The sequence below is a fragment of the Pantherophis guttatus genome, chromosome 17, assembly GCF_059756535.1.
Source record: "Pantherophis guttatus breed Tessera chromosome 17, ASM5975653v1, whole genome shotgun sequence".
In the NCBI taxonomy this organism is placed as follows: domain Eukaryota; kingdom Metazoa; phylum Chordata; class Lepidosauria; order Squamata; family Colubridae; genus Pantherophis; species Pantherophis guttatus.
In genome coordinates, this window is record NC_142079.1 from 2,228,941 (window position 1) to 2,252,863 (window position 23,923).

The following is a 23,923-nucleotide window of genomic DNA, read 5'->3' on the forward strand; positions in this document are numbered from 1 at the left end:
GGCATTAATTCTACTAGCCGGCCTGAGGCCAGTCCCTTTTCTCTGGCGTGTAATTGGCATGAATAAAAGAATTTTCTCTCAGCCGGGTTTTTTCCTACGTAAATCAAGATCTTTATACATAAAAATAAATATATATGTATAAAGATATAAGTATAAAGATATTTATACATAAAGGCCTACGGAAAGAGAAGAATATATATTTATATATCAAATTTATATTTTGCTGATAAAGAAATAAAGAGAGTTTTTCAGCTTCTTTTCTATTTAAATGTATGTTGTTGTTTTTTTAAATTTTACAGCTTTGCATTCGCCTCGAGGGCGGGGCCAAAAACGCCTGCTAAGAGATGCTTCTGCCGCCAGAGGGCGCTGGTGAGGAATCTACCCGCCAACGAGTCTTCTTTTCCCCGCTGGTCGATTCGCCACATTGCGTTGGCCCCCTTTTTTTTAGCAAGGGTGGGATTTGTTTTCTTTTGCTTTTTTTTTTTTAAAAAAGACCCTGAATTTAGAAAGCAACTTTCGTATTGCCAAATCCGGGGAAATTCACTCTTCTATTGGAATTTTTTTCTTCTTCGTTGACGAATCTGCCCAGGAGGAAACGAAATTAGATCCCTCTTCCAGGATTCTTGCATGGGAAAAGTGAGTCTGTTTTGCTTTTTGCAAAGTCATAATTTGGGGGAGGGTCCTGGGGGGGGCATATTGGGGGCGGGGAGGGCCGGGGAGGAGAGGAAGCATTGATTGGGGGGTGCAGGGGGGGTACAAGGCTTGACTGGGGGAGGGGGATAGGGCTTCTGTCTGCAAAATGCATGGAAGGCTGGAAATGGGGATTGCCAACTGCAAGATCTGTGAGTTAGCAATAAAGGAGCATATCTGTAGCTCAGGGTTGAATTGTAGGGGTCCTGGATGCTCTCTGAGCTTGGTGGTTTCCTTGGCAGAGACGTTTCATGACCCAACTAGGTAACATCATCAGTGCTAAAGGGAGTGGGGTGTGCAAGAAGGAAGGAAGGAGGGAAGGGAAGGACTGGGGGTTTATGGTGCTCTTTGAACTTATTTCCTTGCAGACGTTTCATGACCCAACTAGTAATATTATCAGTGCTACAAGGGAGTGGGGTGTGCAAGGAGAAGGAAGGAAGGAAGGAAGGAAGGAAGGAAGGAAGGAAGGAAGGGAGGGACAGAGGATAGGAGTGGAAGGATTGCGGACTCCTGGGTGTTCTTTGAAATTGGTTGTTTTCTTGGCAGAGACATTTCATGACCCAACTAGGTCACATCCTCAGTGCTAAAGGGAGTGGGGTGTGCAAGGAGGAAGGAGGGAAAGAGAGGAAGGGAAGGACTGGGGGTTCATGGTGCTCTTTGAACTTATTTTCTTGCAGACGTTTCATGACCCAAGTAGGTAATATCATCAGTGCTAGAAGGGAGTGGGGAGAGGGGGAGGAAAGAAGGAAGGGAGGGAGGGAAAGACTGGGGGTTCAAAATGCTTTAAAAATTTTTTAAAAAGGCTCTGATGATTACAGCTGTGCCGCGCGATCACTGGAGCCTTTTTAAAAACTTTTTTAAAGCATTTTTTTACTACCTATTCGCCCGAGCTGCTAGTAAAAAAATGCTTTAAAAAGGTAAAAAAAAGGCTCCGGCGATCGCCTGGCTGTGATCGTCGGAGCCTTTTTGCCGTACGCTAAATAAGTATATTTTCCTCCAGCCATGAACGAGTGGGTGCCCATCGCTAAAGAGTACGACCCCCTCAAAGCCGGAAGCATCGATGGCACCGACGAAGAGCCTCACGACCGGGCAGTCTGGAGGGCTATGTCAGCCCGTTACGTCCCCAACAAAGACGTTTCCGGAGACCCACACCTGACCCTCTTCGTAGCCCGGCTCAACCTGCAAACCACGGAAGAGAAGTTAAAAGAAGTTTTCTCCCGGTACGGAGACATTCGGAAAATCCGCCTGGTTCGGGATCTGGTTACGGGTTTTTCCAAAGGCTACGCTTTTATTGAGTATAAAGAGGAACGGGCGCTCCTCAAAGCCCACCGCGACGCCAACAAGCTGATCATCGACCAGCGGGAAATCTTTGTCGACTTTGAATTGGAAAGGACCCTCAAAGGGTGGATTCCCCGCAGGCTTGGAGGAGGTTTTGGCGGTAAAAAGGAATCGGGCCAGCTGCGGTTCGGAGGCCGAGACAGACCGTTTAGGAAGCCTATCAACTTGCCTGCCATGAAAAACGACTTTTATAATGAGGGGAAAAGAGAGCGGGCGTGGTCCCGGGGAGGATCGAGGGATTGGAAGACCGGGGAACGAGATTACGAGAGGAGCCGAGAGTCCCGGCGATCTGAACGGGAACGAACGTCAGGGGGGTACGGCAAGAGCGAAAGAGAGCTGGAACATCGGGCCAGGGAAGACCGAGGCAGAGCCGCTGAAGGGAGGGAGCGGGAGAGGAAAGACCGGAATCGCGAGGCCAAAGACGGCAAAGGATAAAGGCCACCATCGATGGGACGTTTCCTTCAAATGTTGCGCAATTAAAGGAGATCCATTAGAAGCGTTAGACCTCACTTCCAAACCAAGATAGATGGTTTTCTGGAATCAACACAGATGTTGCGAGCAGGAATGGCTACCTCCCAGCTGGAGAAGAGTGAACATTGTACCACAGGCTGCCCTCGCTTGATAGTTGTGCCCGTGTCTTACTCCAGGATCCGATGAAAGATGGATCCAAAATTCCCAACACTGATAATTACCGCCTGTTTATCTCAAATGCCAAAAAGGAGAGCTGGTTTAGGATTCCCCCCCCCCCCCCCGTCCTACATCCTTTAATTCTTGAAAAGGTCTGGATTAAAATAAGGTCTTGATTCCACCGGTAGAAACCTTCCTCAAGGCAGAAGGATAACTGTTACCCTAAAAAAGTCAGGCAGGATTGAATAGTATAGACGGGACGTGAGGGCCTCGGACCAAAAGGCTGTTTACGAGTCAGTGAAATCACCCGGAGGCCTCTTGTTAATTCAGAAATAAGTTTATTTAGCATATTAAAAAGAGTTCTACAGTTTGATATTGTTCTCTCTACTAGTCCCAGCCAAATCTTCTTTATTGCCTTTCAACTATCTAATACCCTGAATCTTGAATAAAAATTAGGCGTCCTCTTTGCATATCCTGTGGTTGCATGATTGCTGTTGTCCTAGACACGGGATGGCGAACCTATGGCACGCGTGCCGCAGGTGGCACACGGAGCCATCTCTGTGGGCACACGAGCCATTGACCTAGGTCACCTCCACCACGCATGCGCGCCCTTGCCAGCCAGCTGATTTTCAGCTGGCACCGCCCATGCTGCCCGTTTTGAATGCCAGGTAAGTACAGGGCTCGCATGGAGGCTCTAGGAGGGCAGAAAATGGGCCTTCCGGAAGTCTGGAAACGGGCTGTTTCCGGTCTCCGGAGGGCCTCCAGAGTGCTGAGGGAGGCTGTTTTCGTCCTCCCCAAGCTCCAGGAAGGCCTCTGGAGACTGGGGAGGGCTAAAAACAGGCCTACCGGAAGTCTGGAATCGGGCCGTTTCCGGCCTCCGGAGGCTTCAGGGAGGCCTACTAGGCCCAAAACGGGGGCATGGGGTGGTCGTGTGCGCATGTACGAGGGGTCGCAGGGGGCATTGCATTATGGGTGTGGGCATGTGCGCACGCGACCCCCACCCTGCGCTCCCCGTGCTTTTGGCACGCGACGGCAAAAAGATTTAATCTTTTTAATTGTGATTTAATCATCACTGTCCTAGACCATGGCTGTCGAAACTTGGCAACTTTTGAGACTTACGGACTTTCAACTCCCAGAATTCCCCAGCCAGCCGAGTCTCAAAAGTTGCCAAGTTTTTACATCCCTGTCCTAAACCTTCCCAGATAATTGTGTTAAGCGAGAATACAGTAAAGTGTTAACCCGGGAAGTGTGCAAAGCAACTGAAATTCCTAAAGAGCTGTTTGGATCTTAATTAGAACTGTCCTGAGCGTTTCCTGTCGGCTGGGGGAATTCTGGGAGTTGAAGTTCTCACTTTTTAAAGTTGCCAAGTCTGGAAAAACACCGCTGCTTTTTTTTTTTCTTCTGAGGTTTGGGGAATTAAACTCCCTTTCATTTTTTTTTTTTCTCCCGTTGCCCTTCGATGTTCATATTTCTAATTCCGGCAGCTAAGCGATCGTCCGCCGTGCACCAAATTTCAGACCGTCCAAATTCCATTTTCAAGGCAGCTTTGATCTCATCCAGAAAGAGGGAAGGGAAGCTGTTCAGAAGCAGCTGGTAGTCTGTTCCCAACAGAAAAGCCTTTAGTCTGTCATTGTACATCAGCTATACAACGAAATTGGCGGTCAAAAACCTGTCAAACTGAAGTCAGTGTGTTGGATTGAAGTGACTACCTTCACACTGAAGGGGGGAGGGGGATTTGCTGCTACAAGGTTGGTGAAAATTGTAATTTTTTTTTTTTAAAAAAAAGGATTAATCTAGTTTTCAGGTGTTCAGTCGCCATCCCCGTGTCAAGAGAATTCAGAGCAAAACACAAGGCACCGGATATCCCTGGACATCACGCTGCAGGCACTATAAATAAGCCACAATATATATATATATATATATATATACTTCTGAATCCCGTTTTTAAAGAGACCCCCCCCTTCACTCCAGAATAGTTCCAGAAGACTTCTGCAAAACTCGTTTGAGATGTGGAGCAGGACATTTAAGCAGGAGGAAGCAAGAGAGGAAGGGGGGAACAAAATAATATTTTTTTTTCAAATGCCTTTTAAATAAGGAGTGCCTGGAAACATCGGTCCTTAGCAGGACATTTCTTCAGGAATGTCCCAGATCAGTGGTGAAATCCAATTTTTTTTAACTACCAGTTCTGTGGGCGTGGCTTGGTGGGCGTGGCAGGGGAAGGATACTGCAAAACCTCCATTTTCACCCCACTCCAGGGGAAGGATATTGCCAAATCTCCATTCCCACCTCACTCTGGGGCCAGCCAGAAGTGGTATTTGCCGGTTCTCCGAACTACTCAGAATTTCCGCTACCAGTTCGTCAGAACCTGCTGGATTTCACCCCTGGCCCAGATCCTTTTTTTTTTTTTTTTAATTTTGGAGAGGGTAGGGGCGGATAAAAGGAAGCATTGGTGATGTGACGTTCACATCACCAGAAGTCAAAACGATGGCCGGGCTGCAGGAATCGCCGTGATTTGCTTCCCAAATCCATATTGGGATTCCGTTACTTGCAGGACAAATCTGGTGCGTCAATTCTGGTTGAATGCATCTTTTTCCCCCCACTTTGAGCTGACGACAACGCAAAACCTGGAAGTCGGGGGGGAAGGGGAACAGGCGCCGTTGGCCACACGAGGGCTTCCGTGTTTCTGTGTTTGGCGCCTAGGTACAAGCCAGAGTTCTGGGTTCGAGTCACAGGTGCTGCAGAGCTTCTAAGCCTTGTTCGGTGTAGACGTCGTCTTTGTTCCGGTCGGCCCATTCGCCGAAGGAGCCGTGGAAGGAGCTGTTTCGCTGGGTCGCTTGCAGGCGTCTCTTGTCGCGGGAGAAGAAGCTAAATCTGGCACACGACAAGAAGGCAACATGTGGATTAGAAACTTGAAATGTCCTGGGACGATTTACGGGGTGGTGGGGTTATAGCAAGCTCTGTAAAGCTGGCTTTATTTTAACGGGGGGGAAAGCCTGCATACCTGCATAGAAAACTCTTGGAACAGGCGTTCCTCAACTTAACAACCATCGCTTAGTGACTATTGAACTTACACCTGCATGGCAACCTTAAGATGTGGGGACTTCAACTCCCAGAACTGCTTAGGGAATTCTGGGAGTTGAAGTCCAGATATCTTAACGTTGGTTTCCTAACTGGAGAATTCTGGGAGTTGAAGTCCGGACATCTTAACGTTGGTTTCCTAACGGGAATTCTGGGAGTTGAAGTCCGGACATCTTAAGGTTTGTTTCCTAACTGGGGAATTCTGGGAGTTGAAGTCCAGATATCTTAACGTTGGTTTCCTAACGGGGGAATTCTGGGAGTTGAAGTCCAGACATCTTAAGGTTTGTTTCCTAACTGGGGAATTCTGGGAGTTGAAGTCCAGATATCTTAACGTTGGTTTCCTAACGGGGGAATTCTGGGAGTTGAAGTCCAGATATCTTAACGTTGGTTTCCTAACTGGGGAATTCTGGGAGTTGAAGTCCAGATATCTTAACGTTGGTTTCCTAACTGGAGAATTCTGGGAGTTGAAGTCCGGACATCTTAACGTTGGTTTCCTAACGGGAATTCTGGGAGTTGAAATCCAGACATCTTAAGGTTTGTTTCCTAACTGGGGAATTCTGGGAGTTTAAGTCCAGACATCTTAAGGTTGGTTTCCTAACTGGGGAATTCTGGAAGTTGAAGTCCGGACATCTTAACGTTGGTTTCCTAACGGGGGAATTCTGGGAGTTGAAGTCCGGACATCTTAAGGTTTGTTTCCTAACTGGGGAATTCTGGGAGTTGAAGTCCAGATATCTTAACGTTGGTTTCCTAACGGGAGAATTCTGGGAGTTGAAGTCCGGACATCTTAAGGTTGCTTTCCTAACTGGGGAATTCTGGGAGTTGAAGTCCGGACATCTTAAGGTTGCTTTCCTAACTGGGGAATTCTGGGAGTTGATGGAGAAAGCAATTGGTGTTTTTCCAGTGTTCTCATCATCGAAAAGTTACCCTATAATTAACGACAACATGATCTAAAACCCCTCTCAATCCTCGCAACGCAGCCAAATTCTTGACTTGACTCCTCCTTGCTTAATGAGGCTGGCTTGGAAGGGTGAAACCATCTTAACGCATCAGCTCCCTTAGTAGCGCATAAACGCCTTCTGTCTGCGGCTAATTCGGGAACGCAATTAAAATTAAAAACAGAGCCACAGTCTGTGAGTAGGCGGGATTGAAAAGCGGCATTAATCCACAGGAACCATTAATACGCTGGTATATTAGACTCTGAATGTAATTAGAGGAATTGGTCTAAGTGACAAAAACAGGGAAGGTATCTCGGTCATGGGCCGAGCATCCCATGACGTCACAGACGGTTTAAAGGCGTTTTAAACACCAAGGAATGTTTATATCAACATTCAAACGGCTGAGAAAGGGGAAAAAAAATGCCATTTTCATGGAGAAGCCGAATCATAATATGAAGGAGGCTGGAAAGCCCTTATACGGGTTAGTCCTTGACTTACGACTCCAAAGGGGACCAGAGAATTCATCTCTTAAGCGTGCGGTTATTCAAGATATGGGACCTACACTTCATTTTATGACCTTTTGGCTTTAGTTGTTAAGCGAGACAGGTGATCGCCGTTCATGAGCTTCCTTGCCCAGCTTCTCCCCTGACTATGCGTCGGAAGTCAAGGCCGAGAAGGTCGTAAAACGGCAATCACGTTAGCCCAGGATCGTCGTAAATTCCTTCCGTCGGGACTTGAAGACTTGGCTTTTCAAACAAATAGGCTGAGACTGATTCCGAGCTTTATTGTTTACTACTAATTAACTATTTGGATTAAATTATGATTTTATTGTACTTGTTTCTTAACTTGTGTTCGCCGCCCTGAGTCCTTTGGGAGAATGGCGGCATATAAATACATTTAATAAATAAATAATAATAATAATAAATGAATGCCATTGCAATCGTATCACTGCAGGGATGCTTTGATGATCATAAGTGCGAGGACTCTGTTTTTTCAGACCCGTCGTATCCGAACAGACACTAAATGAACGGTCGTAAGTCAAGGACTACCTGGAGAAGGTAGATTGAAGGGTCAGGGAAATTCACAGGGACAGAAGGACGGGCCAAAATCTTGCACATTATTGTCTCGAGCATCTAAGTTGTTGCCATCGAGACACAAGTGCAATTAAAAAGATTTCAGCAGGGGCCACGCTGGGCACCCCAGGAGCATTCTTAGCCCCCCATTTTTCTCGTTTGGGGGTCAGGGGGTTTACGATCCCACAGTCAGCCAACAAGAACACGGCGGGAGTTAGAGGGGGTTAAACGGCAGCAGGTCATGCAAAAAAAAAAAAAGGGACATACGAACTATAGCGAAGGCGGGGAAAAGGGGTATAAAAACGAAACCAAAAAAAAAATATTTCAAAATCCAGAGCCCCTACAAGAGACATAAGTCTTCTGATTGGCTGCAATGTGGGATCGTCCGGGATCAATCCGGCAGCAACCATGGGCATAACGGCGGTAAAGATCCTGGTTAGGAAAGGAACAGACAGAGGAGATCAGAGGGCTGGAGAAAGAAACGGAGATTACGGTATTCAGACACGGCAACGAAAAGAGATAAGTAGAAAAAGCTTCTTGAGAGAGAGACAGAGAAAGAGGGAGAGAAACAGAGGAATCGGATGCTTGCAAAAAGGTGTCATAATTAGCTAAGTTTGGCCTGGGTTGCGCAAAACAATAGAAACCAGGTTTGATGGCTTAGCTCGCAAGCCCAGTGAAATATGGCTTAGTGGTTTTTCTCAACCTAGACAACTTGAAGGAGAGGTGGACTGCAACTCCCAGAATTCCCCAGCCAGCTTTGCTGGCTGGGGAATTCTGGGAGTTGCAGTCCACCTCTCCTTCAAGTTGCCGAGGTTGGAATTAGAGAAACCATCTTCACCCATCATGGCTTAGTGCAACATCTCGGTCTGTGTTGGCCTAGAAAGAGTCCACATAACTGTTACCTTACCTGGGACCCAGGCAGCTTCTGTTCTGCAGTGGGGAAAATATACAGGTAGTCCTTGACTTACAACAATTCGTTTAGCCACTGTTCCAACGTTACAACGGCATTGGAAAAAAGCGACTTCTGATCATTTTTCACACCTAAAACTTGGCCTCTCCCTGGTCATGTGATCGAAATTCAGCCCCCCCCTGCCCCCACGGTGTCACGTGATCCCCTTTTGCACCCTCCCGACGAGCCAAGTCAACGGTTGAAGCCCGATTCGCTTAACAACCATTGTCACAACTTCAGGAAGCCCCTTAACCGCCCGTGGCCAGAAAGTTCGTAACATGAGGCGAAACTCGCTTAAACCAGCGTCTCGCTCAGCAACAGAGACGCCCGGGCCGAATTGGAGCCGTAAGTCGAGGACTACCAGTCACGCCACAACAGAAAGGGAGAAAATATATTTTTTTAAAAAAAATAAATAAATAGCCCGCTAAGCTAGCCGGCCGTCTGCCCCATTGCTTCGCGCGTGTGGGTCTCCAACGACGAACAAAGCTGAAATCAGCAAATTTTCTTTTGTTTTCCTACTCCGGCCAAAAAGGGCCGCTTTGAAACGCTTCCCAGCTCAACGGCTATTCTTAGAGCTGTTGGAAACAACACACACAGCTGTTGCTTTTGTGCTCCCCCACAGCAGGTTGCGATGACGCCACCGAGCTGCTGGTGGCGCGTTGCATACAAGCCACAAGCTCTTTTTCTCCCCCCCCCTTCGGGCTTAAAAAAAAAAAAAAAAAAAAAAGCCCAGTCTTGTTTGCAACAAACTCGGGAGAGCAAAAGAAGAGCTGGGCGGACAGCAGCGTTGAAAAGAAAACGCCGAATAAATCCTGCGCGTTGCATTGCAAATCCCAAGATATTTTTTTTCGCGCTTTAAAAGCCCAATGGGGGAACGTTCCTGTTTGCAATGAAGCCAGTAGAACAAAAAAAACAACAACCCCAACTCTTTGAGAAAGGGAGAAAAATACGCAGCGATAGGGAAAGGCATCCAAAAAGACAGGTTGAGCCAGCTATTTTGTTTTTGAAGCATCCATCAAGTATTCTAAGCGACGTTTTGAGTGCAACAATTTGTGTGCCTTGTTTTTTTTTAAAAAAAAAAAAAAAAACCAGCCCATAAAAATCCCACAAATTCTACTTACAGCCGTTTGATGCCAGATTCTTGCTGAGTCAATGGTTTGGAATTAAGAATGGCCGGGGACTGAGCCGATCGTGTCTCTTCATCCAATTCGTCGCTTTAAAAGCAAGAAAAGCAAAAAACAACACAGCACGATATTAGGAATGTTTACGCTGTCTGCTGCCCGGAGTCCCCACGGGTGGAAGCTGGGCAGCCTTCGAAATCTCATCAGCAAAGAAATGGGGAATTGAGACTTTTGAAGAAGGAGAGGAATAAAAAGAACACGAATTGGCCGGGGTTATTTCGTGCCCCCTTTCCTAATCCGTGGAGGGCAAGCTTTTCTCTTGACTGGTTAATCTAACATTGATTCCAGTTCATTGAAAAGCAAGTCTAAATCAACCATGGCAGCATGCTTAAGATGGGTGGACTTCAACTCCCAGAATTCCCCAGCCAGGATGCTTAAGATATGGGGACTTCAACTCCCAGAATTCCCCAGCCAGCATGCTTAAGATATGGGGATTTCAATTCCCAGCAAGCTTAAGACAGGTGGACTTTAACTCCCAGAATTCCCCAGCCAGCATGCTTAAGATATGGGGACTTCAACTCCCAGCATGCTTAAGACCAGTGGACTTCGACTCCCAGAATTCCCCAGCCAGCATGCTTAAGATATGGGGACTTCAACTCCCAGCATGCTTAAGACCAGTGGACTTTAACTCCCAGAATTCCCCAGCCAGCATGCTTAAGATATGGGGACTTCAACTCCCAGCATGCTTAAGACCAGTGGACTTCGACTCCCAGAATTCCCCAGCCAGCATACGTAAAACAGATGCACTTCAACTCCCAGAATTCCCCAGCCATCATGCTTAAGATATGGGGACTTCAACTCCCAGCATGCTTAAGACCGGTAGACTTCGACTCCCAGAATTCCCCTTACTGGCTGGGGAATTCTGGGATTTGAAGTCCACCCATCATAAGGTACCAAGGTTTGAGAAACCCTGTTCTAGAATATCATCCATCCTGTTGTCTTTTCAGCTCTTCCAATTTGAGCAGGTTTCCACAAGACCCCCTGCCCCCCGCCCCCCAAAAAACGCAGGTCAGGATGACAACCGGATCTCCCCGATCTTATCGAGAACAAATCTCGCTTGGCTCCAGGATCGGGCTGGGATAGAGGGAAGAAAACCCACACACCTCTTGTAATAAAGAAGCTCCTCTTGAAGGAGGAAGACTTTCGACTTCAGCTCGTTCCTCTCGTGCAAAACGTCCCGCAGCTCTTGTAAGGTGAATCGGGGCCGACTGGGATCTTTCAGATCCAGAGCGGATTTCTCCGCTTCCGAGAGGAACTCCTCCGGGTTCTTGGGTTCTTCTGGCTGCAAGGTTTATTATTTAGGATTAATTTCATTCAGACTTAAAGCTTAGGTTTTCAGAAGAAGGATCACGTTTTCCAGCTCGGTTCCAAATGGTAAAATAATAAATGGACATGGTTAACCATCATCAAGCCATCGGACCATGACGAATACAGCTTTGTTGCCCCCCCCCTCTTAGTGACTGCCTCGTTTTGCGACCGTTCACGGGCACGGCGTGGATGAAAAAGTTAACGTTAAGAGTAGACCAACCTTTGCACTGACGGCCCTTGTAGGTTGACAAAGCAAAGGAAAGTTGAAGGAAGATCAGAAGCACAGTCGTGGTTTCACTTCGCAACCGTTTCACTTAACAACTAAGTGGCTGGTCCCTATTGTCACTAAATGAGGACTACCTGTAATTTAATTCTGAATAAGCACAGTTATTTGGTTATTGTGGCCATGCAGTATCTCCCAGGAATATACACTGCTCAAAAAAATAAAGGGAACATAAGCAGAAGACATCCGAGATCTGAATGAATGAAATAGCCTTATTAAATACTTCGTTCGTTACATACAGTAGTTTTGTGTTCCCTTTAGTTGTTTGAGCAGTGTATAAACTACTGTATGTAAAGAACAAAGTATTTAATAAGGCTATTTCATTCATTCAGATCTCTGATGTCTTCTGCTTGTGTTCCCTTTATTTTTTTTAGCAGTATATTTCCCTAATCTTTTAATTTAATTTATAGCCCTGGAACATCTCTGGGTGGTCTCCTATCCAAACGCCAATCAGCCTCTCTTTGTTTAAATCTCTGGGCCCAAACAAAGTCAGCTAGAGGCTGAGACTATGAACAGCTGAACTGGACTTGGCTGGAAGAAATAAGATTATTCTTATTCCAATTTAAGAAAGATCCGTTCCGGATGTTGCCGGAGGAAAAATAAGCAGGGGGGAAAAAAGCAAATGGAAAAACGGAAGAACAGAAAGAGATATTTCTACATCTCTCTTTGAAATGCAACCCCCCGTTGTTTTCCAAACCCTGTCCCCTAAGTCAAAAACGCCGCAATGAATCCTTGTTTCGTTATATTTTTAGAAAAGTATGCCTATTCTATAGATCTATCTCGGTGATTTGGGACAGCCTCATCGCTGTAACGCCAACTCTCCAATCAACAAAAGGAACAATTGTGCCTTCTTGGCAAAGCAAGCGATCTCATTAAAAACCCAAGAATGGGAGCCTTTTCCAGATAACACAATAAAAGGAGCAGTTGTGAGTTTTGCGTTGCCGTCGAAAAACACCAAAAACGAGGACTCCGCGTACTTGGCACCTCGAGAGTATGTCCACGAACGCGCATCCTCCTGACCGCTGGCAAGAACGGATGGCTGGACAAAGCATCTGTCTGTTTTCCACCCAATCCAGTATTTTGGGGGGCATCGGGATACCTACAAAGTCTCGTTTCGCCTCTGCTTGTTTTTAAAACCAGGCTCCTAGTCCTCATGATAAATCATCTCTCCCGCCCAATTTTTTTTTTCATAGCTGGACTCTTTATAGAAAAAAAGGCAATCCATGTGTCTCCAAAGCCACGAAAAGACGGAAGGTAAAAACATTTCAAATCTGGTTGAAAATCTATCGAATCTGCAGGTATTGGTATTTTCGGTGACAAAAAAATTTATCTTAAAAGACAATCGAGAGAAGTGGATATTTTGCGTTTAACAGATTTAACCGAGTTGGAAGGGACCTTGCAGGTCATCTAGTCCAACCCCCTGCCCAAGCAGGAGTCCCTTCATCTGCCTCTACCTAGGATCGAACTCACAACCTCCTGATTGTGTTTGAACCACAATGGTCTCCGGCAATATTTTAAGGCTTTTTCCCCCCCCTCAACCACTGACCTACTCAGGCAGTCCTCCCCTTATGATAGTTCATTTAGCAACCGTTCGAAGTTACACAATGGCACTGAAAATGGTGACTTATGACCGGGTCCTCACACTTTCGACCATCGCAACATCCCCACAGTCACGGGATCAAAACTCGGGTGTTTTGACATTTATTGACAAGGGTTGCACTGGTATGTGCGTTTGTGTGTTTGTGTGCGTGTGTATGACACAATCACCATTTGCGACCTTCCTAGCCAAGCCATCGGAATTGCTTAACAGCTGCACGATTCATTTAACGACCACAGTGATTCGTTTAACAACCATGGCAAAAAAAAGGTCATAAAATCAAGTGCGATTCCGTGAACTGCTGCCTTTTTTAAGCAACGGAAATTCCGTTCTGGTCGTTAAGTTGAGGATTTCCTATATTTATTGCAAACTTTTGACTTTTCTGAGGTAAAAAAAAAAAAGAGAGAGACCGGGCAGGATTGTTAGATCTTAAGTAATGGAGGTTCCAGCTCCATCAGATGAGTTTCTCGAGTTAAAAATTAAAACCATATTACAAATAGGCCGATTGGAGGGCAGGAGAACTCCAAACAAGTCTGGCCCTGATGGCTTGTTCCATTTAAATCACTGAAACGCAGCCAAGGGCGATCTTAAAATAAATCCTTGCCTCCCTTCGGCCCTTTGCTCCAAGCGATAAAGGAACACCACGAATTGAAAAAGAGTATAAAATAATTTGCCGGTCTCCCTTTGCTAAATTAAGCTAAAAGTTCTCTTGGGCTGAGGGGGACTGACTTCGAACCCAGACCTCTCTAGGTTTACTGAGGGTGGGAGCATGTTGTGGTCCGCCAGTAGCTTGCGGAACTGGCAGCAGAGTCGGACAGTGAGGAGGCTGGGGAGGAACATGGGCCAGTCCTGGAGTCTGGGGAGGGCTTGGACGAGGGCTCGGCATCGGAGGCAGAGAAAGGGCCATCTGCGAGTTATGTGCGGACTCCGGAGCCTCCAGAGTCGGACCTCAGCGAGGCAGAGGAACAGGGGGAGCCTGTTCCTAGTGCGCGTACGCAGAGCTGCCAGGAGGCGCGAACAGTTAAAACAAAAGGGACAACTCGGGAGTAAGGCCTGGAGATGACTGGCCCCTCCCATAAGGCTTAAAAGAGGAGCAAAGGCACGTGGGCCCTTTGCAGGAAAGCAACGTTGTTAATTCTGTTCCCAGTCGGCATCTCTGTTTGATTCTGGACTCCGTGTGGCTTTGCCAAGTAGGTCTTCGGCAGTGTGTCAAGGGAGATAAAGTTTCGTGATTATCCCGAAGGACTTCTCCCAAAGGACTTTTTGCAACTAATAGGGACTCAGCTGTGAATGAACGTAATTCACAGCTGTTGCAATGAAAGAGGTTTTTGGGACTACTCGTGTGTTTTAATGACTCAGGAAGCCTATGTCACAACAGAGCAGAGAACGCAGCAGGGAAGTGTGATAAGTTAGTAAATTTAGTTAAGGGTCCTCAGTTCCTGGGGAGGGCATGAACCAATCGTCCTTGTCTAGTTGACCTCAGCTGATCTAAATTTTTTTTTAAAAAGCCAAGCAAAATCGGCTTGGATGGGAGACCACCAGGAGATCCCAGAATTGAGGAATTCAAGCAGCAGCTAAGATGATGATGCGGAAGGTTTACGAGAAAATCACACAGTTGTGTCCCTGTAGATCCGCATTTCCCAACATTGTAAAGATATGTGGACTTCAACTCCCAGAATTCTCCAAGGTCTGGCTTCTCTAGAAAAGAGACTCTATGGTTGCGGGAACATCAGTGAGTTAGTTCAACTAATGCTTTAAGTCAGTGTTTCTCAACCTGTGGGCAAATTTAAGAGGTGTGTAGGATGGCTGGGGAATTCTGGGAATTGAAGTCCAGTCGTCTTTAGCATGCTGGCTGAGGGGTTCTGGGAACTGTAGTCCTCTCATCTCCAAACGGGCAAGATTTAAGGCAACTTTATCAAATCAGAACCAAACACCCCAAGGAAATTTTTTTTTTTAAAAACTACCCAAAATTCCCCACCTACCTGTGCTTCTTCTCCGTTGTGACTCGGTTCCCCTTGAAGTTTCTCCCTCAGTTTCCCCAGCTCTGCTCTCAACGCCGTCATTTCTTGCTCTTTGGTTTGCAAATAAGCTTCCAGCTCCACTTTCTGCTCAATCAACCCTTTCCCCTGAGCTTCCACGACGGTAATCCGGTGCCGCAGATCGTGGTTTATCTTCATCAACCTGTTTTGCTGCTGCTGGAGCTACCGAGAGGAAGAAAAGGGGGGAAATGATGGTTAAACGGAGGGACACCACCAATAAGGCCCCGCTACTTCCAAGTCTCCGAATGTCCCATCGCCTTTTATTCGGAAAGAGAAAGCAAGGAACAGATTGTTGAAGGAATTATGGGAAAAAGATGGAGGGCAAGATGGATTTATTTCCCTGCTGCCAATGAGGCTTCGGAAAAGTACAGACATTAATTGGCTAGTGTATCTTCCATTAAGAAATAAACAAGGATTATTATTAAGAAATAAACAAGGATTTCATTTCATGTCCAATCAGGATTAGCCTGACGCATAACGCAGTTTAGAAACTAATCCCGTGTTTCTCAACCTGTTGAAGATGTGTGGACTTCAGCTCCCAGAATTCTCCATGCTGGCTGGGGAATTCTGGGAGTTGATGTCCGCAAGTCATAAAGATGGCCAGGCTGAGAAAGAAACAGTAAACTAGACAAGGAAGGGAGGAAAGGAAGGAGGATGAAAGGAAGGAAGGAAGGAAGGAAGGAAGGAAGGAAGGAAGGAAGGAGAGGGAGGGACGGAGGGAGGGAAGGAAGGAGGATGAAAGAAAAGAAAGGAAGGATGAAAGGAAGGAAGGAAGGAAAGGGAGGGAAGGAAGGAAGTAAAGTAATGGAAGGAAAGAAGGAAAGGAAGGGAGGGAAGGAAGGAAGGAAAGGGAGGGAGGGAAGGAAGGAAAGGAAAGGAAGGAAGGATGGATGGAAGGAAAGAAGGAAAGGAAGGGAGGGAGGGAAGGAAGGAAAGGGAGGGAGGGAGGAAAGGAAGGAAGGAAAAGAAAAAATAACAAAATAGAGGAGATTTGTTTACAGAATTATGATATTTGATGGAGATATTCTGCATCTCAACATGGAGATTTTATTTCTGGAATCCCAGTCTAGGAATCTGTTTTCAGAGAAAAAGAAAAAAAAAAAAAGGAAGCGTTTGGCAATTCCTGGAACAAAGCTTCTGAAAGAGCAGAGGAAGGGGAAAAAATGAGTACTCACTGCTTCCACGTCTTCGTTTTTAAGTCCCAGCTCTCTGTCCTTCGCCCGGATTTCATCCCGCTGCTTGTCGACCACTTCCTTTAGCTTTTTCATCACTTGCCTCTCTCTTTCTGACATCCCTGATGTGTGTGTTTAAAAAAACAAACAGATAATAATAATAATAATAATAAGCCAATAGCCTTCATCCTTGACCCTCCTTAAACAGTAAAGCCCTTGCAAAATGTGTTGATGTTGTATGTGTGTGTGATTTGTTTGTGTAGTTACTTATTTATAAATAAATAAAATTTCTTGGCCACCCATGTTACCATAGGGTAACTCTGGGCATCTTAGAGTCATAAAACGATGTCTATCCATATACAATTAAAACATAAATACCTTCAAAATATCAGGGGTGGGTTTCAAAATTTTCTACTACCGGTTCTGTGGGTGTGGCTTGGTGGGCGTGGCAGGGGAAGGATACTGTAAAATCTCCATTCCCACCCTACTCCAGGGGAAGGATACTGCAAAATCCCCATTTCTTCCCGATCAGCTGGGACTCGGGAGGCAGAGAATAGATGGGGGCGGGGCCAGTCAGAATTTTTACAACCGGTTCCGTGGGCGTGGCTTGGTGGGCGTGGCAGGGGAAGGATACTGTAAAATCTCCATTCCCACCCCACTTCAGGGGAAGGATACTGCAAAATCCCCATTTCTCCCTTATCAGCTGGGACTTGGGAGGCAGAGAATAGATGGGGGTAGGGAGAGTCAGAATTTTTACTACCGGTTCTTCGAACTACTCAGGATTTCTGCTACCGGTTCGTCAGAACCTGCTGAAACCCACCTCTGCTTCAAATCGAACATTAAAACTTAAGGACCGTTCCAAGCAACCAGTCATTAAGTCGAGGACTCCCTGTCGAAGCCCAATGGGGAGGGGACCTTCCCCTGAAAAGGGAGCCCGCTCTCTTGCATCCGGCCGCCTCTAAATTCTGCAAAGTCATGTTGACTGGGTTTTTTTGGCCCAAAGCACTCCAGGTATGCTCAAGGAATCTTTCCTCAACACTTGCCTTCGTGTTTCTGGAATTCCTCCTCCGAGAAGTTCACGTCCTTGTTGGTGAGGTTGGTCATCAGCTGCTTGTTCTCCTCTTGAAGCTGGGCAATCTGGGTGAGGAGGTCCTGGGCTTCTCCTCGCCAAACATCCTCCACCAGTTCCAGCTCCTGCAGGACCAGAAATCCCAGCCTATCAGCCTTGGCAAATGAAGACCAGCCTTTTCAAGGTCTTTCCCCATGGAGGTGGTCTCTGCCCCAGACAAAGGTTGGAGGAGAAGAACACCAAAGGTTGGAGAAGACCTCCAAAAGTTGGTGAAGAACACCAAAGGTTGGAGGAGAAGAGCATCAAAGGTTGGAGAAAAGATCTCCAAAGGTTGGTGAAGAACACCAAAGGTTGGAGGAGAAGAGCATCAAAAGTTGGAGAAAAGACCTTCAATGGTTGGTGAAGAACACCAAGGGTTGGAGGAGAAGAGCATCAAAGGTTGGAAAAGACTACCAAAGGTTGGAGGAGAAGACTACCAAACGCTGGAAAAGACCACTAAATCTTTGCATGGCATCCTGTGACACCTTCGCGGATTGTATGGGATGCTAAGATGTCCTTGTTTTTCTTTTAAAAAGGGTTTAAAAAATATTTCAAATGAAGAGATCTCGGTTTTGATCTCTAAGTCTCCCTTAACAACCGTCCTGTTTAGCAGTGGGAATCCTGGTGCCAGTTGTGGCCGTAAGTCGAGGACTTTTCTATATGCATTGTTGTCACTTGCCTCCTCCCCATTTCCTCTGATTTTGAGAGGGAGGGTTCCTTCCACACAACAATTTTTCCCTCCCCTTCCTAACTTCCTGAGTTGATGTGCTGGCTGCATGCGCAGAATGGCTAAGGAATCTATTTTTCCATTTCCTTGGCAAGGAAGAAGTCCACGTGAAAGTGGGGAGGGGTGCCTCTCTCTCCCTCCCACCAGACTCCTCCTCCTCCCTTCTTTCTCCTCCACCTCTTCCCCCTCCTCCTCCCTTCCTCCTCTTCTTCCTTCTCTTCCCTCTTCCTCCTCCTCCCCCTCCTCCTCCTCCTTTTCCCCCCCTCCTCCTCCTTTTCCCCTCCTCCTCTTCCCTTCCTCCTCCCCCTCTTCCTCCTTTCCCCCTCTTCCCTTCCTCCTCCTCCTTTTCCCCTCTTCCTCCTCCTCTCCCTTCCTCCTCTTCTTCCTTCTCTTCCCTATTCCTCCTCCTCCTTTCTCCCTCCTCCTTCTCCCTTTCTCCTCCTCTTCCCTTTCTCCTTTCCCTCTTCCTCCTCCTCCTCCTTTTCCCCTCTTCCTCCTCCTCCTTTTCCCCTCTTCCTTCTCCCTTCCTTCTCTTCCCTCCTCCTTCTCATTTTCCCCTCTTCCCTTCCTCCTCTCCCTCTTCCTCCTCCTCCCCCTCCTCCCCTCTTCCTCCTCCTTTTCCCCTCCTCCTCTTCCCTTCCTCCTCCCCCTCTTCCTCCTTTCCCCCTCTTCCTTCTCCCTTCCTTCTCTTCCCTTCTTCCTCTCCCTCTTCCTCCTCCTCCCCCTCCTCCTCCCTTCCTCCTCTCCCTCTTCCTCCTCCTCCCCCTCCTCCTCCCTTCCTCCTCCTCCTCCTTTTCCCCTCTTTCTCCTCCTCTCCCTTCCTCCTCCTCCTCCTTTTCCCCTCCTCCTCTTCCCTTCCTCCTCCCCCTCTTCCTCCTTTCCCCCTCTTCCTTCTCCCTTCCTTCTCTTCCCTCCTCCTCATTTTCCCCTCTTCCTCCTTTCCCGCTCCTTTCCCCTTCCTTCTATTCCCTCCTCCTCCTCCTCTTTTCCTCTTCCTTCTCCCTTCCTCCTCTTCTTTTCCTCCCCCCCTCCTCCTCCCCCTCTTCCTCCCACCACCACAGCCTGGAAGTGACATGCAGGAAGTGAGCTGGGAAGTGAGCCCGAATCCAGGCTGAGCTCATTCCTTCCTTCGATTCCTCTCCTCCTTGCCATTGGCTCCTTTCCCACAAATCCATGTGTTCCTAGCTAATCCAACCCCCCCATCTCTCATCCAAGGACCCCTTTCTCAGCTCCCACACAATCACAGCTCCAGACAAAGCTGGATTTGCGTGAAACACCAGGTGTAATCAAAGAAGGATCTGGGCAATCCTTTGTCTGAAATGGTATATACGGTCCCTTGTTTGAGCAGGGGGTTGGACTAGCAGACCTCCAAGGTCCCTTCCAAAGTCTGTTATCCTGTTCTGTTAAATCAGGGTTGCAAAAGCAGGGCCCATCCAATTCAGAAGTTGACCCTGGAAAGCAGCCCAAATCCTCGCTTCTAGAAACTGGGGGAACCTAGAAAAATTCATTTTTCTAGTTGCCTTTTTGCAAACAGGAAGAACATCCAAATTTTGTTACACAATAAATGTATCTCAGGCAGAAGACAAGGAGAAGTGATGAAGAAGCCTGTGATCTTTCCTGGAGTTGTTGATTTTTTCCCCCCCTCCATAACCAAATTAGAAGTTGATGTCAGATCTCGGTGTGACTCTTCCGGGAGAATCAAATACATACGGAGAACAGCTACAAAAATAAACAAACCCCCTTCTGCTCTTTTTTTCAATCCTTCTCATTTCTGGTCCCTTCTATTATTATTATTATTATTATTATTATTATTATTATTATTATTATTATTATTATTATTATAATCTTCTCCAGCTGGTTTGGGGTCCCCTTAAAATGCAACTCAACTGAAGTATGAGCTAGAAAACCTGCCAAATTTGCAAGGCCAGCTCTGGCACATTTAAAAACAGAAAATTTTCAAGAGTCAAAAGGGCTCTGCTATGTAGGAATGTTAGTTAAATGCCTCTTAAATCTTTGTTTAGCCCGGAAGTTTATTTAGGTGGTTTGGACAGCTAGCAACTCTCAGCCAAGCCGAATCTGAGCTTCAGCTGAATTTCTCACGCCCTTTTTAATTATTATTATTATTTTTTTAAAAGCATCAGCAATTTCTCTTCTACGCCAGAGGTGTTTTGAGCATCTTCTGTAGCCATTTTCACGCCGGCAATGAAAGCTTTGTCACCTCTAGCGTGATTGTGACACGAAAACCCTCGTAATATATTTTTTTTACCCTTTTATCATTCAAGTTTGCAGCCCATCGAAGCATCTGCCTTTTATGAAAATGTTCCGGTTGGAAAAAGTGGCACTAAGCTTGATTTTTATGATCTAGCAAATCTTGTTTCTTGCTTTCTCGGTTCAAGGAAACCGGGATCTTGGTTTCCGAGCACAAAAAGGAGCATCCCCCACCCTGGCAGGATCCCTGGGAGGTGGCTGCAGACAGCCCCTGTTCTGACAATGCTGGGTTCAAGGCTGGCTTAGCTGACAAATCATAGCTATGCCTGGTGTGGGAACCCAGTGGGAACCAGTTCAGGATGGAAAGGATCTCACTGTGCCCAAATGGTGCCATTCTACAGACGCAGCTGTTGTTTATCATCCCTCTGGTTAAGCAGGGAGAGACCTAACCTGCAGATGCATTGAGAGGCAATCCTTCCTTCCTTCCTTTTCTTTTCCTTTTTATTCCTCTCCTTCCTTCCTTTCCTCTTTTCTTTCCATTACCCTTTCCCCTTCCTCTCGTTTTTTTCTTCTCTTTTCTCTTCTTCCTCTCCTTCCTCCTTCCCATCCTTCCTCCCCTTTTCCCTCTTCCTCCCTTTCTTCCCCTTCTTCTTTTCCTTCCCTCTTTTTCCTCCCTCCCTCCTTTTTTCTTCTATTTTTTCCTTCTCTTCTTCCTTTCTCTCTTTCTCCCTTCCTTCTTTCTTCCCTGTCATTTTCCCCTCGGACCTCTTCTGCCCTCTTCCTCTCTTTCCTTCTCCTCCTCGCCTTTTCTTTTCCCTTTCCTCCTTTCCATCCCTCCCTTCCCTCCCCTTTCCCCCTTCCTTCTCTCTTCCCCCTCATTTTTCCCTCTGCCTCTTTTCCCCTCTTCCTCTCTTTCCTTCTCCTCCTCTCCCTCTTTTCTTTTCCCTTTCCTCCCTTCCATCCCTCCTTCCCCCCTCTTCTCTTCCTCTTTTTCCTTCTCTCCCTCCCTCCTTCCTTCCTTCCACCCTCTCCTTCCCCCTTCCCTCTCATTTTTCCCTCTGCCTCTTTTGCCCTCTTCCTCTCTTCCCTTCTGCTCCTCTCCCTCTTTCCTTTTCCCTTCCCTCCCTCCCCTCTTCCCTCTCATTTTTCCCTCTGCCCCTTCTTCCCTCTTCCTCTCTTTCCTTCTGCTCCTCTCCCTCTTTTCTTTTCCCTTCCCTCCCTCCCTTCCCTCTTCCTTCTCTCTTCCCTCTCATTTTTCCCTCTGCCTCTTTTCCCCTCTTCCTCTCTTTCTTTCTCCTTCTGCTCCTCTCCCTCTTTCCTCCCTTCCCCCCTCTTCTCTTCCTCTCTTTCTCCTTCTCCTCTCTCCCTCCCTCCCTCCTTCCTTCCTTCCTTCCACCCTCCCCTTTCCCCCTTCCTTCTCCCTTCCCTCTCATTTTTCCCTCTGCCCCTTCTTCCCTCTTCCTCTCTTTCTTTCTCCTTCTGCTCCTCTCCCTCTTTCTTTTTCCCTTTCCTCCCTTCCCCCCCTCTTCTCTTCCTCTCTTTCTCCTTCTCTCCCTCCCTCCCTCCCTCCCTCCTTCCAAATCCGGGCCCGGGGTGAAGGCCACCTTCTGGTGCTTCCTCTCCTTCTCCAGCCGGTCGGCGCGGTCGAGGCGGAGGCGGTCGAGCTCCAGGCGCAGCTCCTCCACCTCGGGGCTGATGCGGTCCCGGCTGACCAGCACCTCCAGGATCTCCAGCACCCGCACCACCTTGGGCATCAGCCGCCCGATGGCCTCGCAGCCGTGCTGGTCGATGAGCCGCTCGAACTCCTGGCCCACCAGCGAGGCGATGTCGTAGACGTCCATCACGCTCAGCTCGGCCACGCTCTTCTCCAGCGCCGGGACCCCCGAGCCCGGGCCCTCCATCGCCCCCCCGGCACGGGCCCTCATAGGCGGCGCCCCCACGGACCGCGATCCCCAGGCAGCCCCGGCTTCTCCAGACCCCTCCTCCCGTCTGAGCCGGCCTCCTCCTCCTCCTCCGCTTGGAGCGCTGCGCTGGGCATCCCAGCCAGGAGAGGCGGAGCGCAGCGCTTGCGAGAGAGAAAAGGAAGAAAGAGAGAGAGAGAGAGAGAGAGAGAGAGAGAGAGAGAGAGAGAGAGAGAGAGAAAAGAAAGAAAGAGAGAGAAAGGAAGGAAGAAAGAAAAAGGAAAGAGAGAGAGAGAGAGAGGCAGAGGCGAAGAATAGAATAGAAGGAAGAATAGAATAGAATAGAATAGAATAGAATAGAATAGAATAGAATAGAATAGAACAGAAGGAAGGAAGAAGGAAAAATAGAATAGAATAGAATAGAAGGAAGGAAGAAGGAAGGAAGGAAGAATAGATTAGAATAGAATGGTAAGACGGAAGAATAGAATAGAATAGAAGGAAGAAAGAAGGAAGAATAGAATAGAAGAAAGAAAGAAAGAAGAATAGAATAGAACAGAAGGAAGAATAGAATAGAATAGAATAGAATGAAGAAAGAAGGAAGGAAAGAAGAATAGAATAGAAGGAAGAATGAAGAATAGAATAGAATAGAATAGAATAGAATAGAATAGAATGAAGAAAGAAGAATAGAATAGAATAGAAGGAAGAAAGAAGGAAGGAAGAATAGAATAGAATAGAAGGAAGAATGAAGAATAGAATAGAATGAAGAAGGAAGGAAGAATAGAATAGAATAGAATAGAATAGAATAGAATAGAAGAAGGAAGGAAGAATAGAATAGAATAGAAGGAAGAAAGAAGGAAGGAAGAATAGAATAGAATAGAATAGAATAGAATAGAATAGAGAAAGAAGGAAGGAAGAAGGAAAAAGAGAATAGAATAGAATAAAATAGAATAGAGTAGAAGGAAGGAAGAAGGAAGGAAGAATAGAATAGAATAGAATTCTTTATTGGCCAAGTGTGATTGGACACACAAGGGTGCATATGCTCTCAGTGTACATAAAAAGACAAGATACATTCTATCTACCTATCATCTATCTACAGATATGTGATCCAGCGGGTCAGAAAGGGCCAGCCTGGCGGAGGGCCTGGCCAAGAGAAGGCACCCTCTTTCAGGATACAGGCTGTCCTCGTTTAGCGACCCCAACGGACCAAATATGCGGTCATTAAGCGAAGCCGCTGGTGAATGAAATGCCGTCTGCGCTTTACGATCTTTTACACTTTACTTCCTTCAAGCTTTTCTTTTTCGTCGCTAAAGGAGGACTCGCCGTAGATATAGCCCATTCTAACCCTCCTCCATTATTCGACCCTCACCATCATTTTTCTTTTTTTGGGTTTTCCCAGGGAGATACAACCTCATACAAAAGTGCAATTCCCGTCTTCAAAAGCACGTTGGACTCCAACACCCATCATCCAGGACACCCCTCCGTCCGCCCAGAATGATGGGATTTGGAGTCCAACAGACTCCCAGAGAACCCCAGCATGAGGGACCGGTTATTATGGGGAGACTCTGCAAGGACTCTGCAGTAGCCGCAAGGCCGGTGGAGAGGCGGGGATAATGGGTTTTGTAGTCCATCCTCTCTGAAGGGCCTGCTTGTTGAAAAGGCTGTCTAATAATACTAATACTAAACATACTAAACATACTAATACTAAACAT

At 47.0% G+C, this 23,923-nt stretch overlaps 2 protein-coding genes across 4 annotated transcripts; one reads left to right on the forward strand and one right to left on the reverse strand.

Moving 5' to 3' along the window:
• Window positions 1-299: 299 nt before the first annotated feature.
• On the forward strand, window positions 300-3,125 carry SNRNP35 (small nuclear ribonucleoprotein U11/U12 subunit 35). 2 transcript variants are annotated; one of them, XM_034428702.2, is made up of 2 exons: window positions 300-636; window positions 1,691-3,125. In XM_034428702.2, the coding sequence occupies exon 2, from the start codon at window positions 1,693-1,695 to the stop codon at window positions 2,461-2,463; it is 771 nt and encodes a 256-aa protein (XP_034284593.1). In that variant the 5' UTR covers window positions 300-636; window positions 1,691-1,692; the 3' UTR covers window positions 2,464-3,125. The 2 variants fall into 2 exon arrangements, with proteins under 2 accessions (XP_034284593.1, XP_087736522.1); XM_087880396.1 differs by lacking the exon at window positions 300-636 and adding an exon at window positions 783-954.
• On the reverse strand, window positions 2,974-22,359 carry RILPL1 (Rab interacting lysosomal protein like 1). 2 transcript variants are annotated; one of them, XM_087880395.1, is made up of 8 exons: window positions 21,918-22,340; window positions 17,314-17,464; window positions 16,274-16,392; window positions 15,042-15,260; window positions 10,975-11,153; window positions 9,812-9,904; window positions 8,086-8,173; window positions 5,387-5,526 (listed from the first exon to the last, which is right to left on the reverse strand). In XM_087880395.1, exons 1-8 carry the CDS (start codon window positions 22,236-22,238, stop codon window positions 5,521-5,523), a joined length of 1,176 nt encoding a protein of 391 aa, XP_087736521.1. In that variant the 5' UTR covers window positions 22,239-22,340; the 3' UTR covers window positions 5,387-5,520. The 2 variants fall into 2 exon arrangements, with proteins under 2 accessions (XP_087736520.1, XP_087736521.1); XM_087880394.1 differs by lacking the exon at window positions 8,086-8,173 and having other exon boundaries at window positions 2,974-5,526; window positions 21,918-22,359.
• Window positions 22,360-23,923: the final 1,564 nt, after the last annotated feature.

What these genes read in the sequence shown, in the direction of transcription:
- RILPL1 (XM_087880394.1), bottom strand. Translation starts at nt 22,238, where the DNA reads ATGAGGGCCCGTGCCGGGGGGGCGATGGAGGGCCCGGGCTCGGGGGTC. An exon ending in AGGAGAGGAAGCACCAGAAG is followed by an intron (nt 17,465 to 21,917) that starts GTGGCCTTCACC and finishes CTGGTCCTGCAG; the next exon opens with GAGCTGGAACTGGTGGAGGA. An exon ending in AAAACGAAGACGTGGAAGCA is followed by an intron (nt 15,261 to 16,273) that starts GTGAGTACTCAT and finishes TCCTCTCGGTAG; the next exon opens with CTCCAGCAGCAGCAAAACAG.